Genomic DNA, 16,460 nt, shown 5'->3' on the forward strand with positions numbered 1-16,460 from the left:
CTCAAGGAAAGCTCAATGTCCCACAACAGGTAGAGGCCTGTGATCATTAAGAAAAAGCTGTCAAGAGTCTTGGAAAACAATGTGGCTGCCCAGTTTGCCTTCCCAATCCCTACAAAGATTGTGTGTAGGCCGGCACCTCTGAGAATGCCTATGATCTTGGGTACAAGGAAGAAGCCTGGACACAGCAGTAAGGGTTTCACATTTAATGTGTGTAGGAATCACCTGGGGATTTTGTTAAATGGAAATCTCTGATTCAATAGGTTCAGGGCAGGACTCAAAATTCTGCATCTTGGGTAAGCTCCAAGACAATACCCAAGCGGCTGGGCCACGAACTGCATTACTATACAGTAGAGTCTGCACTTCTTTAGGTACAATGAGGGTGAGTGAACCCACGACACACGTGCAGCTTTGAATGTATTTTTTTTTGTCATGGATGTCCATGAATAGTCATCTGTAGAAAGGGCGTGTAATACACACTTGTAGTGAGTGAGAACATGAACAAGTTACCCTGTATATATGGACAGATGTTAGGCTAACACTATCTAGATTTAAAGACAATATTCTAGAATTTCCAGGCAGTTGCATGATGCAAGGGACTTCTATCCAAACCCACAGTGGCCCAGGGCTGCACTGAAGGTGGTTCTGCCTGCTCTCTGGTTGCTTTCTCTGCTCCAGAGCCATCTGATTCAGTTTTCATTTTTCCTTATTGGGTTTCTTCTTTTCCTTGGACCCAACCATGCCACTCATTCTGTAGTAACTCTCTTTCCTCCTACAGAAATGAATGGCAGGGAGTATCACCTCGGAGAATCTGAATCTTGCCTCATAATTGGCTGCATAATGCATCAGTAGTAGCATAGTGTTGTTCCCAGCCTCACTTGAGGTGAGAACATGAACCTCCCCACACAGTACACCTCCACCCCATCTATCTTGTGCTGGCTAGTTGGGGGACTCTTACCTCAATGTAGTCTATTCTGGAAAGTATTGTGTTTGAAGAGCAGTATCCTAGGTTCAAGGCTTCTTTTCCTAGTTTATTACCTTGGACAATTTCTGTTCTCTGCAGCATGAGCATAGCCAAGTCTACCTTTCACATGGCACGATTAAGTGAGATGAGACCCATAAAACCAATATCATGACAGGGTCAAGACAAAGGCCTTTCTTGCCATTTTTTTCCCTTGGTTATAAATAAAATTTTCTAGAGCTGGTCTCTCACCTCAACTATGTGTGGTCAAGTTCTCTGTGAAAGGAAGCACTTGACATTTAGGCTAAATTATTGAGCCACTAAAGTATTACCGAGGTGCACCCCAAGTTCATTTCATGATCTACCCCACCATCTTGAAAGAAAATGTCAGCCAGTGCATTTCCCAAAGAGGCTCAAAAAATCTGTAATATTAATGGGCACTGAAAAAGTATGACCGTAAACAGAGTCTGTGAAGGTTTGCCAGTGCACAGAGTAAAGTTTCTGGTCGACACAGCCTCAGGTGTCAGACCCGACAGCATTCAGAGAGGACCTTCACTATTTCCCAGGCTCATTTGATTGCTTTCTAATCAGTGTTTTAAGAAGCAATCTTCTTTTACCAAACAACATAGGGAACTATGGGAAAAATGAGGACACTAATATTCCTCACTTAGTGTGAGATATCTAGGGAAGGCACTTGACCAACTACAGCCCTAACCCACATGGTGACTTCCTGAGTAGGTATGAGAAAAGTAATCCTATTTCTTGGATAACCAAGGCTAAGATACATTAAAGCACCTCTCTGAGGTACTACATACAGCCAGGTCTCCAAGACCATGCTCATTATATTCCAAGGTGTGAATGAATTCTGCAATTTATAACACTTCCAGTCAGGGAAAGATCGATCCAAGGACGTAAAATGTGATTACAAGGTCTGCATGCAAAAGATCAGAGCTCTCACATGCTAATGTCCCCATGTCTTGATTCTTTTGCCTGCCACCTTCTTCAAGAACAGCCTTACATCAGGAGAGCTTGACACAGCGGTGCAGTCAACGCTCCACATAGAATCACCCAGAGGCTGTGCTTAGATCCCTCGAAATCACAACAGCTGAATAAGTCTCCTGATTTCCTGGTAGTAGAGCTATCAGCAAAGTGAATGTCCTTTGAGAAGCCCAGCTGCGGCACCGTTCTAGAAGCCAAACAACTTACAAAACCAGATGGCACCCAGTACATGCATGGTACATTAGTGCCTGTTCTCAATGACCCACACCAAGTCAGAGTAGACAGAGCAGTGAAATCTACACAGAGTTTGAATGTCATCTCCTGTAACCTTGTCAGTGAACTACAATCAGCAAGGTGTGTTGTAATGTTTCTTTCTTCACATTGTTAGTAGAGACATTGATCAACAGAGAAATGGCCAACATGCCAAACCCAGAGACAAAGAGAACAAGCCCTAATGTCTCTGCTGGGGCATCAATACTCTTCAATAGTTAGAATTATCCCTGAATAGTAAATTAATAAATAAGTAGTCAACTAGTTCTTTAATTAAGAATTAGGAAGCTGGAGAGATGGCTGAGTTGGTAAAGTACTTTCTGGGCAAACACAAGGACCTGAATTCAGATCTTTAGCACCCAAGTAAAAGTGGATGCGTGGTAGTGCACACCTGTAATTCTGAGGGTGAGGAGGCAGAAACAGGAGGATCTTGGGGCTTAGTCTAGCCAAAGCAGTGAGCACCAGATTCAATGAGATATCCTATCTCAAAAGCTAAGATAGAGAGCAACTGAGAAAGGCATCCAATGTCAACCAATGACTTCCACATGTGTGCATGTGGACACATACACAGACAGACAGGGACACACACAGACACACATATACACAGGGCACACGCAAAGACACACACAGACACACATACACACATGGACACACAGATATACATGGACACACAGACACACACGGACACACACACATATACACACACAGACACACATACACACATGGACACATGAACACATACAGACACACACACATACACACACACACCCATATATACATACACACAGAGAGACATACACACATATACATACATACACAAATGTACACACATTCATACACACACACATACACACTTATTTCTGCTTAGAGGTACATGTGCAGCCAGGTGGTGGTAGCACAGGCCTTTAATCCCAACAACTCAGGAGGCACAGACAGGCAGATCTCTGAGTTCAAAGTCAATCTGGTCTAGAGAGTGAGTTCCAAGACATCCAAGACTATACAGAGAAACCCTGTCTTAAAAAAACAAAAAGGAGAAAGAAAGGAGGGAAGGAAGGAGGGAGGAAAAGAGGGAAGAAGGAAGGGAGGGAGGAGGGAGGGGGAAGTAAGGAAGGAAAACAAGTACATGTGCTTGTTTGTTTTGTTTTGTTTTGTTTTTGTTTTGTAACCATAAGGAAGCCTACTTAAAGCCCTTCTCAAACCTGTTGGTTCTGGTGTGTGTATGTCCATGTGTGTTGACTAAGGAACTCTAGACAGCATTCAGCGGCTTTGGCTTCCCTAACCCTGCCTGGAGGGAGCTATACCCAAAGGCTGTGGCTCTCCTGCATACCGACTGGCATGCCAATCCCATAGCCCTTGGTGTCCAGCAGGCCCCCAATCTGAGTGAGGTTGCAGTTTCGCTGCCGGTAGTACTCGTTCATGGTGGACTCCAGAAGGAAGGCATAGTTGGAATTCAACACCCTGGCAATTCCCTCCTCTGTGCTCTTCACAAAGACACTCGGCTGCTTGGAGTACATGTAGTTCCACATGCGTTGGTAGGTCTGGTAACGGGAATTCTGGGGAAAACATCGGAAGGAAACAAAGTTGAGAAACTAAAAGGGAAATGTTGGCTTAAGAAAGGAGAGCATCAAAGAATCACGAGGTGGGCCCTTCTGCCCCTGCACCCCACAGCACAGCCAAGAACCTCTTCATTTCTATCACCTCGCCCTGAGAGGGTCACTGCCATTGCCTGATGGAGGAGAGACCTGTGCCTTTAATAGGAGATGAGGAAGGGACTTATCCTGTGAGGTCTGCCTACTGGTCAATCACTGGTTCTGTCTCAGCTACCTTCCAGAATTCCTTCAACACCAACCTTCTCAGACAGGCAGAATTCAAATTTTGGTTATAGTCTTTCATCGTCCCTCAGTTTGGGACAGTGTACACAGATTCATTCAGGACTAATAAAGAGACAGTCCTGAAGAAGCAGTGTGAATACCTCCTACCTACCCTAAGCCAATGTATTAACTCCACCACCCAAGGCTGGCTTCTGTTTTACCAATAATAACAAGACAGAATTCTGGGGGTCCATCCAAACTCTGTTTGTATAAAGCCTTCCCCATCCCTATGCCAACAGGCACAGAGACTCCTATGGAGAACAGACAGCAGGTCTTTGGCCTATCTCCTGTGAAAACAAGTTTCTTGGATGTTAGTTGGTTAGACACTGTGAGCCCCCTGGGGGAAATCTTCCCTGGAGCTCTTGAAGCACATGAAAACTGCTATTCTTCGCGGCCTGCTTCTGTCAGCCCTGGTGATCAATCAGCTTGACTGTCATTGAACGCTATACTGTGGCAGGGGCTTCTCCTGAGACTTACAAGACGATATCTCAAAGAACCCAAATGTGTCTGCTCTGGAGAAGCCTAGGAGAAATGACCAGGCCATCTTCACTGAGCATTTCTTAAATGCTAGTCATAGGCACACTATTTTCACTACTGTGTGCATGTGCAGGTACATGTGTTTGTGTTTATGTTTATACATAGGTATGCATGTCCAGGTGGATTTGGGTGTCTTACTATTCTCCACCTTGGGTTTTTTTTTTTTTTTTTTTTGATGCAAGGGTCTCCTCACTGAGTCTGAGGCCCACTGACTGATTGGCTATCCTGCTGGCGAGTAAGCTCTGGGTAGCACTTGTCTGTGTTTCCACTCCTTCAGCACTGGTTTACCAGTGCACATGACCACACTCTTTTTTTTTTTTAATGTGGGTAGCTAGGGACCCAAACTCAAGTTTTCACATTTGCACAGCAAACATTTTACCCAAGGAGCCACCCCCAGCCCTGTATTATTTTAATCTTTCTTTGTCTGAGTACTAACTATAAAACCCAACTCGCTTTTTAAAATTTAAATGAGCATATCAGCTCCATCCAATGCAGTAATGTAAACAAGACTGCAAGCTTGATCCACAGCATACAGTGCACATAAAACAAACACAGAACTATTATAAATTTAGAAGGTTTCATCACATTAGTTCTAAAACCATCTCAAGTATTACAAGCTGCTCATGCGGCAACAATATGGGATAGGTTGATAGTCATACAAAATCCTCCTGAGACCTCATTCTCGGGAAATTTTTTGGAACAGGAGGAAACTAGGCCCCCAAGAAGACCTCTGAGGTAGATGCTCAAAAGAGGGAATGAGATGGGTAGAGGTGTTGTGATCTTGAATGCATACGTATCTCAGCTTCCTCCTGCCCTCCCCCATGCTGGTGAGCTGTAGTATTTACTTGGAAGAAGGTCATGCTGGAGCCTCCGTGAATCGTGCCATACTCAATGGCGGTCTGGTCAGCCAGGTCATCCACGGACTCAATGGGCACTTCCATGCGCTGCACAGTCAGGAAGGCTGCCAGGTTGGCCGTGTAGGAAGAGATGATGATCAATGTGAATGCCCACCTATGTAGGAAGATACCAGAGAGGCTTCATTGCCTGGGCATTGTCAGGAGGCTTAGGCTCCTGAGTCCAGTTCTGCTATGATGCAGAAGAGAGCAAGTATCTTTCTCTGAAAGAGATATCAGCTCAGTGTAGGGAGGGGAAGGATGCAGGATATACAATGTCGAGATACATTAACCGAATTGGTGAATGTTACCTGGAAGATAATAATAATTGGCTGTGGGTTTTTTTCTTATTTCTGAAACGTGATTTCTTGTCATTCAAAAGAGGTATAGTCCATGCACATGAGAGTCTGGGGACCATCGGAGATGAGCCAGTGAATGAGGTGAGGGCTTTGTGCAGGGCTGCTGCATACTGCCATGTACTGAATACCTAACATGAGCAACATACACTACCTCAGCTAATCCTTACAACTCAGGAAGGCGAACGCACTATCCAACCACTGCAGGAAGCAGAGAGAGGCTCTGGGAAGTACCTTGATAAATACTGATACAGTTGCACACAGCCACTTCTACGACCATTACAGCAGAAAGTCTTCAAATGAAGATGAGCTTGTGAAAAGCGTCTTTGGACTGCCGAGAAGTTGAAATTGGAAAAATCCTCCGACAATGGACAAGCTGCTTCAGACTTACAAGACTATTTTATGGAGTCGCTAGAATTTCACTTGAAATTTGAATAATTCTGCAATGCATGCAGCGTATATGCCAACGGCAGTGTGTTCAGTCTGGTAGGTTAAGCAAGCTTTTCCCATCTGCTCAATAGGCTGGATCTACATCAGTACCTCCTTGTGTGTTAGGGGCTCAGACACAGATCTAAGCTCCACGGATCAGGCTGGAGAATCACCAACTCAGGATCAGTGAGTTCCGTGTTTACAAGGGTTTGCCCAGTCTGCCCAGTCTGTAGACACTGCTATGTTAATGCATAGCATTTGTCATGGGACTCAGCAGCTGACAGCTGACAGGTGGATTTTTAAGACCAAGAAATCCCATTGTCCCTTTTGTGGTTACCAAGAACTCCAGCTGGATGCCTTTCTAGGGAGATACAACAGGGCCATTCCCCAACTCAATGGGCTTTTATATGCTAGACCACAAGGGAGGTGGAGTATTTTGTTTGGGGGGTTGTATTTTTATTTTGTTGTTGTTCTGGTTATCAATATGATAGCAAGGAAAGTTGTTGGGTTTTCCTGTGTTTATCTAATAAATGGGGATAATGATAACCTGCCCTACATATCTCTGGGTCCTGGCAACAGCAAATGAGGTACTATGTCATTTGCGATCAGCAATCTAGAAGGAGCTAGATGAACACAAGAGCTAGAGAAATGTGGAGAAGCCTCCAGACTGGCAAGGGGATAAAAATCATCTGGCTACCTCCCTGATGCTGTCTCACGTAGGGCCCTCTAAGTGACAGGCTTCCCTCCCTACTCAGGACACACTCTCTGCACTGCCCTCTTCAGCTCTTTACACTGTGACCATCCCTAGGGCCATGCCCAAGTTCAGCAGCAGCCTGGATACACTGAGAAGAGGCAAAGTTAATGTACCTTGAATGTAGACATGGCCGCAGAGCTGTCTAGGAGCTTCTCTCGGGCTCATGACCACACTCTGGTGCCTGGTCTTTCCTGGGTGACATGTAGGTGTTCAGGGCCACGCTCATAATGGCAAGCTGTCACCCAGCTCAGTGGACCCAGTGCAGGCCAAGCTACCCCAAGGAGTTGGTGTGGCTGTGCCCCTGCATCTGAGGATGTCAGCAGTTGTAAAGCCTGCACTCTTCTGAGCAATGTGACATTTTCTGTCCCTTGCTCTGCCTGGGAGGCCAGGGCAGGTCATGGGGGTCCTGTCTTCTGATCTTCCACTCTCCTAGGGGACTAACTAAACTTTGATTTTAATAATCTCAGAACTCAGGAGGCAGAGACACATGCTGATAACTGTGGACAGGGGGCTAGTAAAGGTCTCTCATGGCGGCTCTTTGTTGCAGAGTTCCTCTCCCAGCATGCTCTGGAACACAGTGACTCAGTCATCTGAGGCTTGCTATTTAGAGCAGCACCCTGCAGGATGTGGGCTTCTAAAACTCTCTGGAGGAAGGCTTTCCTTGGGTGTAGTGGGGAGCCTATGGTAGATGCAACAGGTAAAGACTCTTGGCCCCAGGCACACCAGTGGTAAAGAGCACCCTTTGGAAGGAAAAACAAAGGAACAAGATGAACACCCTGGATGTTCCTCTTCCAAGGCTTTCTGCCTCACTTTCCTAGGCTTCAAGGGAGTTATGTGACCGTCTCTGCTGACACAGTATCCTCTTCTTCAGGACACAAAGCTCAGTTCTGTATGTTAATCTACTCAGTAACTTCTCAGTAATGCCTGGGAGCAGGTGAGCATCTTGCCCAAGTGGCTTAAATCCTGGCATATTTTGTATTTATGAGAGCAAATGAAGGCTCTAGCTAGAAAAGGGGTATCCTTGTCCCAGCTACTAGCCCAGCTCCTGAAACAACTCTGTTACCTGCTTCTAGACCAACTGCATGACCTAGGCACTAGTAATCGAGGACAGAAATACCTCATCTCCTCTTCCTTTGGCTTAAACAAGCTGAGGAGGAGGCAGGAGGACTAAGGCTGTAAGTTCTGAGAGCTACGGCAGTCAAACCTATTGTAGATTGCTAAGAGAGGATCCAATACTTGTAGTTTGCAAACTTGTCTCTCTAGGCTGCATATGTTCTTCATTTCCCTAATTTCTACATAGCTTCTCTAAATTTTCAAAGAAATTTCCTAATGTTGCATCTTTTGCCCATCAGAGAATCTAAGAGTTTGACCATTCCTATAGCTCCGGAGATAGACAGGCCAGCCTCAGAGCCAGGAGTGGGTGGACAAGGCTCAAGGGGCGATGGCGGAGCCTTGCTGCATGAAGCCTCCAACTGGAAACCAGAGGCTGCTGCCCAGGGAGTACTGGTTGACCAGAAAGACAGAGGCTGGGAAAGCTGGGAGGGGAGATTAGAGGAGTCTTCTCCTTCAGGGACTTTACTGCAGGCTTCTTATTTGCATAAATCTGCATATGCTCTCTATTGGCCAAGCCACTCAATCTCAGTCAGTTTTCAGGTTGGTCGTTGTTTTTTGTTTTTGTTTTGTTTTGTTTTGTTTTGTTTGCTATAGACCACCAAGGCTGTTTCCTTTTATCTCTCTCTCTCTCTCTTTCTTTCTCTCTTTCTTTTTTTCTTTCTCTCTTTCTTTCTTTCTTTCTTTCTTTCTTTCTTTCCCTTCCTTCCCTCCTTCCTTCTTCTTCCTCCTCTTCCTTTCTTTCTTTCTTTCTTTCTTTCTTTCTTTCTTTCTTTCTTTCTTTCTTTCTTCTTTCTCTCTATTGTCTTGGTTCTCCTCTGTACCCAGAAACAGGGCTAGGTGCTAGGATAGACTAAATAGTATTGATCCTTCATCCCCTCTGACCCCACCTCCCACATCCACATTGCCCATCACCCTCTGAATTTTTAAGACAGCTGGCTCCCTGCTAGGGTCTACCTGGCAAGGCAGATCTTCCTGGTTGCTCTCTTTGCCATTGGGAAGGCCTAGTCTGTTACTCTGTGTAGTGCTGGCTATCTTGGCTAACGCCCTCTGTAGACCAGGCTGGCCTCAGACTCAGACCTCTACCTGCCTCTGCCTTCTAAGGGCTAGGACTGAGGGCATGCACCACCACCACTAGGCCACCAGTCTCTATTTAGTTCAGTCCCCTAGCCCTGGGTCTCTTGCTGGACCTTACCAGACACCACTGACACAGCGTGTGGACAAAGCTCGAGGGGCGATGGTGGAGCCTTGCTGCATAAAGCCTCCAACCGGAAACCAGAGACTGTTGCCCAGGGAGTACTGGTTGACCAAGAGATTACACCGACCTTGCGCACAAGGATGTGGGCTGTACCACTCGTAGGGAGTTAACCTGCAGGAAAGAAGACCACATTCCTGGGGTGAGGAGGGTAGACACAAGGTGCTGAAGAGCTGCACAACTCATCTTCCTGGCTATGCCTGTGTGATGGGGTGGGGGGTGGAGGTGGGGGGGTGGGGATGGTCTACTACTTCCCTCTGCTATACCTGGATTCTTGGATTTCTTTTTCCTATGGAAGGGGTGAGGTGGGCTGGACTCACCCCTTCAATAGTTTGAGAAGTTGGTGTTTCTCAAACTATTTTTATTGAATCCTTCAAATAAATACATTTCTCCCTTAAGGAAATTCAGATGTTCAACTCCAATATTTAAAATGACTAAATGTGATGACTTTGTCAGAAAGGGGTGGGAGCCTGGAAGGGGTCTTGCTTTTTCATGGTGAATTCCTGAGGAGACCAGGAAAATTTCCCAGGGTCCCATAGGGCCCTAGCTTATAAAACACTCACCCTAGGTCTACAAGTCTCAAACTCCAGCTACATCAGAGCTGCCAGGAAGGCTTGTTTTAAAAAGACCCTGTGCGACAAGCCTGTGAGTTACAGGAGGACTAAAAACTTGTAAGGTCCTGAGTGGTGTGGACAGCCCCAGGTCCACGCCCACACTGACAGCCACTGACTCTCTCTTATCAGATGCAGTGTCCTAGATCCCAGCCTTGGAGATGTAGAGGCCAAGTATTAAATATTAGTACTCCCCCTGACCCCTGCTGTGAGGTACTGCTGATGATGAGCTGGCTTAGGAGTGGCTGCCTGGAGTTTAATTTTTCTGCTCTAGAATCTCACCCTAGATTGTATAGTATATAAAGATGAAAGTACAACCTGTCTGAAGGAAGAGGCACAGGGGCTTCAGAATTCTCAGTGCCCACATGTGTCTGCAGGCTCCCAGGAGCCTTTGTACTCCATGGAACCGATGGGCAAACCATTGCCTTAGAGCAAAATATCCCAGGTTTGCATAGCATATAAATATGCAGTCATATGATTAGCCCTTTAATGCCTTTTCTATTTTCATTCTTTGAGACAGGGTCTCACTCTAGCCCAGGCTAGCCTAGAGCTTACTATATAACCCAGGTTAGACTCAAACACATGGCAGTCCTTCTGCCTCAGCCTCCTACCACAATAGACTAACACATTTTTGTTGTTGTTGTTGTCATTGTTGTTGTTGTTGTTGTTATTATTTGCCAATACTAGATTTGGGACAGTATGTGGGTGTGGTGGCCACAAAGGAGGGTGCAGAGCCCATCAGGGCAGCTTTAGGTGAGTCCTGCTTGTGTGTTTACACAGTAACAAAGCCCTAAGCTCCTTTGCAGAGCCTTAGAGGTGACTTGAAAGCTGTGCAGACTCCATTAGAACCAACTGTCCACACATATAGGCTCATCCACAGGGGGCCAAAGAGAATCTCAGAGCAGCGGAGCCTGGATCTCACAGACAGCTTCCTGAACACAGTGGCAGACAGCGCTGCAAAGCGGAGAGCAGAAGTGTTAGACAGCACTCGAGCTCCCGCACCTCGCCAGCTGTCACTGACAACAGATACTTGACAGTGGCGATGCCTATGGGGCCAAGAAGGGTGGGTGGTGTACAAGAGCAAACTCCCGTGCCTTTGACGACTACTAGGTGGCCACAAAAGCTGTTTGATTTTTGCCTTTGATCACTACGAGAAGAGACACACCGGGGACATGTAAAGACTCAATATATTCCTGTTGCCTTTCTTGAGTGGAAAGAGCATGAGATCCCCAATCCATAGAGGGAACACAACCCCGGGAAGATCCTTCCCTCTGAGAGATAGAGCAGGGGCCAAAGGATCACCTGGCCCCGATGCTGTGGCCTGGAGACAAGGAGAAGTCACTTGCCACATAGCCTCTGTCGGATTTCTAGCTCTTTCTAAGCTATTCTCCATTCCCACTCAACAGTCCCCCATGGTAAACTGAGGACGGAGCAGGTGGCAGGGACTTGAGTGGGTAGAAGGTGGCTTGTTCTGAAGTTCAGGCTACCTTAGCTCAGGGGCAAACACCCCCTCTATGTAGTACATTCTTAGGATGTTTACAGCTTAGGGATACCCTGGAGTGCTTCCATATAACCAGGAACAGTTCCTGGCTTCTGGGGACAAGGGAAGGCTAATTTCCCCTGGCTCCTAACCCTGTCCATTGCTCACAACTTAGTACTGGGCACAAATGTACCCTCTTGTTGTTCATTAGCCTCTGTGATTTTTTTTGTTGTTGTTGTTGTTGTTCGACAAGACAGCTGTGTTTTTAGAGGCAGAGCCAGCCTCTGCAGAGGAGGCACGCTCCCTGGCCTGTGTCACTGTGGCCTCTGGTTCCTGCCCACCACTCTTCCCCCAACTCTGTCTGGATTTGCAAGCTCCATTTCTTGTCATTCAGGACTTTAGGGCAGACCATGGCAAAGATAGATGCCAGGGGAGCCAAATGCACCATGCTCAATTAGAGCCGTCTTCCTGTCACCCCCTCTGTCTCCCCTCTTTCCCAAAGCTCCTATCCAAGTTGGGGTGGGTGGCAAGGATGCAGGAGGCCAGAATACAAAAGCAAATCCAGACAAGCAAACCTGTCCACACTGTGCATGGTAGGGAACACATGCACAGACAGATGGACGGGTAGTGTGAGGTTGACAGCTGGGCAGAGAGCATTTCAGGCCCCCCAGTCCCTCTGCCATCTCTATTTGGCACCAAGGTCTTCTAAACCATCCTCTCCTCCCACCCCCGCCCCATGCAGTTCCCAGAGTGGACACGAGGTGGCGGTGTGAGGACAGGGAAGGGAAGAGTACCGAGCCACCAGGAAGAGGACACAGCTGACGGCGAGATAAGCTAGAAGCATGAAGAGCCAGACTCCTGGAGAAAAGGGGTCCAGAAAGGAGAAATAGCCCGGTCTGCGTCCCTGAAAATGGAGATGAAAATAAGATTCACTATACATAGTCAAAATCGCTTTGGGCAGGGCAGGGCAGGGCAGGGCATGAGTATCGGCTTGGACCTAGCAGTTTGGGGAGACTCTGGGTGATTCTAACAATGCCAGGGATGATGGTGAAGCCAGGGCTGCACTGAACACCTTGTAAACCTTGATCTACAGATGAAACAGCAGTGTGGGCCTGTCTCTTCCAGGGATAACAAGGCTTTGTGCTGAGAAATCTACCAGCCCTTGATACCTGTGACGTACTGCCCTGGGGCTCAGGAGAACCTGTGAGGTGAAGTTGCTGTACCAGGCTCTGACCTCAGCACCTCTCTCTAATGTCTGCATCTCTCTCCTGAGAGTGTTGATATGGCTGGTTTCCTTGGCTTTCTGCACTGCACAGTGTCCTCAGACAATGGAATCATTGGGGCCTGAGGGCCCCTCAGCCGATTATGTTCATTTTCCTAGTGAAGCAACCATAGCCCAAGAGATGCACCCAAAGTCACACCGTAGCAAATGGATGACTTAGAGACACATGTTCTAATCCAGAGTCACCATCCTGTCCCCTCATGTCACAATGTGCTTGCTACCCTTGAGGTTGGAGGCAGGAAGGGAAAATAAACACCGAGTTCCCACCATGTCTCACAAGAAAAGCAGAACAGAATGTGAAAGGCAGTGTCAAGGAGTCTGCTACCTTTACAGCTGTGTGCTTCTGCGCAAGTCCCTGATCCTGTCTGAAAGCCACAAGCTTGCTTCGTTACCCTCCAGTGTTTCATTTTTCATTAAAGAGAGCTCACATGCACATCTATGTCCCTTTATTTCTAAAGGAAACAAACACTCTAGATCAGAATGAATACCTGGTCTCATTCTGTGGGTCACAACCCCTTTGGGGGACCAAACGGCCCTTTCTGAGAAGTTGCCTGAGACTATCAGAAAACAGAGGTGTTTACATTATAATTCATAAGAATAGTAAAATTACAGTTATGAAGCAGCAGCAAAAATAATTGTATGGCCAGGGGGTCACCACGGCATGAAGAAATGTATTACAGAGTTGCGACATTAGGACATTTGGAAGGTTGAGAACCACTGCCCTAGATGGTCTGACAGCACGGGAGCTGAGCAGTGGTTGCCGCTGCAGATGGGGCGTGCTCTCTCCAGCCACATTCCGCTGTCAGCTTTACTTCTTCTGTTTACTACAAAACCACCAGGCTAGATGCTGTCTAAGGGCCATTCGAAACAGAAACGCTGTCATTTTTACCATCTCAGGAATTCAGGAAGTCTGTGGATGTAACTAGAAGTCAATATCACCTTAAGCCAATCTATGAGAAGGTCTGCTTTCATACTTAAAATTGTATCAGTCATAATAGCACCTACTACCTGTGTGCAGTGTCTGCCCCTATAGCTTTCTGTGTGAGTGAGCCATGGTACCTGCACAGCCTTATTCCCTAGTGACTTCAGCTTTTATGGGTGGCATCTCATTCCCTCTCAGAGAACCGGGAGGAATATCCTCAATGCCCTAGGGAAGAATTTTACTTTCCCCTGGCGCAAAAGGGACACAGAGTTGCTTTACCACTTGCCCTGCTTATAGGCAAGTCATTCTTGGGACCTGCAGTCTTTCATCAATTTGACTAGAACCTCTTAGGAAGCCTTTATGAAAATAATTTTCTTTCCCTGTATAGCACAGGGCAGGGAGAATCCAAGTGCATTTTCTCACAGTAAATGAATGGTTGTTGATGTTCACAGAATGCTTGATCAAGCTGGTTGGGAAAATGAGTCTGAATAAGAGGCAAAGACCAGTAACTGAGAGATAGGAACAGGAGAAGGAGGAACAAGGAAAGGAGAGGCAGCATTAGCAGGAGGAGGAGGAGGAGCGGGAAGAGAAGTAGGAGGAGGAAGAGCAGGAGGAGGAGGAGAAGCAGAAGCAGGAGGAGGAGGAAGAGGAGAGGGGCAGGTTAGAGACCAGATCATGACTGTTTGCTCCCATCATTACATAAATCCTCTTATAAGAAACAAGGGGTTCAGAGGCAACAGAATCTGGGTCCCTGGTTGCTTATTCCAATGTCTACCACAGGCTGACTGTCTCATCACCAGTCTAGCATCCAATGGCAGACACAGAAAGATGCAGAGTGTGAAGAACCCACACAGGTGATGAAGGACTCCAAGAAGACTGCCTTGTCTATTCTTTAGCCGTGGCAGAAATCGCTAGCTTGGTCCACTCTCAGGGCCACTTTTGGTTCCAGACTGCCTCTTGATAAATGTATGTGAATTCTAGGTGACCCTGTTAAAACTGTTTTACTCTGTTGTCTTTCAAATGTGAGACAGCCAGGAAGGGGGAAAAAATCCTTCATTGCTGCTTTCTGAATCTGAAACCCCATTAGATGTTCCATGTCAGAAATCTATACCTGATTATATCACAAGCAGTGAACCCGAGGAAGATGGCAGCACTATTTAAAGCTGCCATATATGGTTAGGGGTGATAAGAAATGATGCAGAGCCGTGAGAAAAACTCCTAGAAACCCCGGTTATATGATGCGGGACATCACACAAATAAGAAACAAGATGTAGACATGGCCTCACTAGAAAGCTGTCCGTCACAATGGCAAGGCAGCCTCTGATTTCACCAATGATTGACTGACACTGACCAGAAGAGCGAGGTCTGGGCTGTCAATGCAGATCTGGGTCTGGGTTTAGGCTGAGCCATGCCGTTGAGATAACAGCAAAGGGAAGCATGCACGCTCCTCACAACATTCCCAATGCCAACCATTTTTCCTATGTGGATGTTTTGGACCGCTTCCTTCCCAAGGAACACCCTAGTCACTAGGACTTGGCACAAACTATGGTCACAGGCCATAGGCATCTCTTCAAAATACCAGCTTCCACTGAACCCAAAAGATGCGTGACGGTGACAGCAATTCTTCCGGAAAAAGTCGGTACCTCACTATGCGCTCTTGATTTCAATACCCGCGTTTCCATGCTGACAGACGGAAGAACCAGGGCCCAGGGAAGCTGTGTCTCACTCAGATCATCGGTGATGGCTTCAATTTCCCTGGTACTCACTCATCAAGCTGTGCCGTCGGCACACTGCACTGCTCCATTCTCATGGCAGCTGTACCAAGTCTTGTTCGACTCTTAATGTTTGCAACTCGCTCCAATAAACTCTCTAATTAATCCCAGGCCTTCTACCCTGTGCCAAGAGAATCCCAATTTACTCGATCCTACCCACTTAAAGTACTCAAAAATGTATTTATCTATCCTCATTTATTATCATTTATTGTGACTGTTGTTTTATAGACATTTTTATTGACTTATACAATCAATATAACTGTGGACTGCAGGTGTGGCCAGTGCCTTCAGGTGAAGGCAATCATTCTGAATGTAGATAAGTAATGCTTTATGTACCCATCTCTCTCCATACAGCGGTAGCCATAGATCTGTGCCATGGAAGTCAAGGACAGGCCAAGTCCTGCTGGTGAGATTGAAAATTAGAAGCAGTTGCCTTGGCTTTGGGGCTGTGCTTCAATCTGACCCTACCAGAGTTGGAATCTTTGGTGATAAGAGAGCTCTAAAGGATTGGTCACCAACCAGCCCATGGTCCTGGTATGTGGAGGCTGTTTGAATTGATTCATGGTGGTGGATCTCCTCATATGAATTATGAATTATTAAAAAAGGCAGCACTGCCTTTTTTATTCTTAAACATGTATTAATTCAGATTTCTGTATGTTAGAAAACGATATTTTAGAAAGTACTCTCCTTCCTGAAGTCTGGAGCCAAGTGCATGGGGACACCAGAGCCAGACAATGCAGAATAAATGGTAATCAAAAATGCTGACTCAGGAGTCAGACTGTCCAGGTGTATGTTTGGTGTTCTACTTAGATACAAACTCACCCATGATGGGCAAGCTACTTAACCCCTGGATATCTATATACTCTTTGTAACTTAGGACTGAAGATATAGTAAGGAGTGTGTGTGTGTGTGTGTGTGTGTGTGTGTGTGTGTGTGTGTGTGTGCATATGTATGTATCCAT

The 16,460-nt window shown here is 46.5% G+C and overlaps 1 protein-coding gene across 3 annotated transcripts in view; it reads right to left on the reverse strand.

Annotated features, from left to right (window-relative positions):
• The window catches only part of Grik4 (glutamate ionotropic receptor kainate type subunit 4), a 433,126-nt gene that overhangs the window by 20,378 nt on the left and 396,288 nt on the right, over positions 1-16,460 (reverse strand). For 2 of the 3 annotated variants that reach the window (XM_031343458.1, XM_031343457.1), the window contains 4 exons: positions 12,318-12,427; positions 9,373-9,546; positions 5,481-5,646; positions 3,638-3,780 (listed from right to left, as the gene is read on the reverse strand). In XM_031343458.1, the coding sequence (XP_031199318.1) occupies positions 3,638-3,780; positions 5,481-5,646; positions 9,373-9,546; positions 12,318-12,427 (593 nt within the window). Of the gene's footprint in view, positions 1-3,554; positions 3,781-5,480; positions 5,647-9,372; positions 9,547-12,317; positions 12,428-16,460 lie in introns of all 3 variants that reach the window. The other variant, XM_031343459.1, reaches the window with a different exon arrangement.

The sequence above is a fragment of the Mastomys coucha genome, unplaced genomic scaffold, assembly GCF_008632895.1.
Source record: "Mastomys coucha isolate ucsf_1 unplaced genomic scaffold, UCSF_Mcou_1 pScaffold23, whole genome shotgun sequence".
Taxonomy (NCBI): Eukaryota; Metazoa; Chordata; class Mammalia; order Rodentia; family Muridae; genus Mastomys; species Mastomys coucha.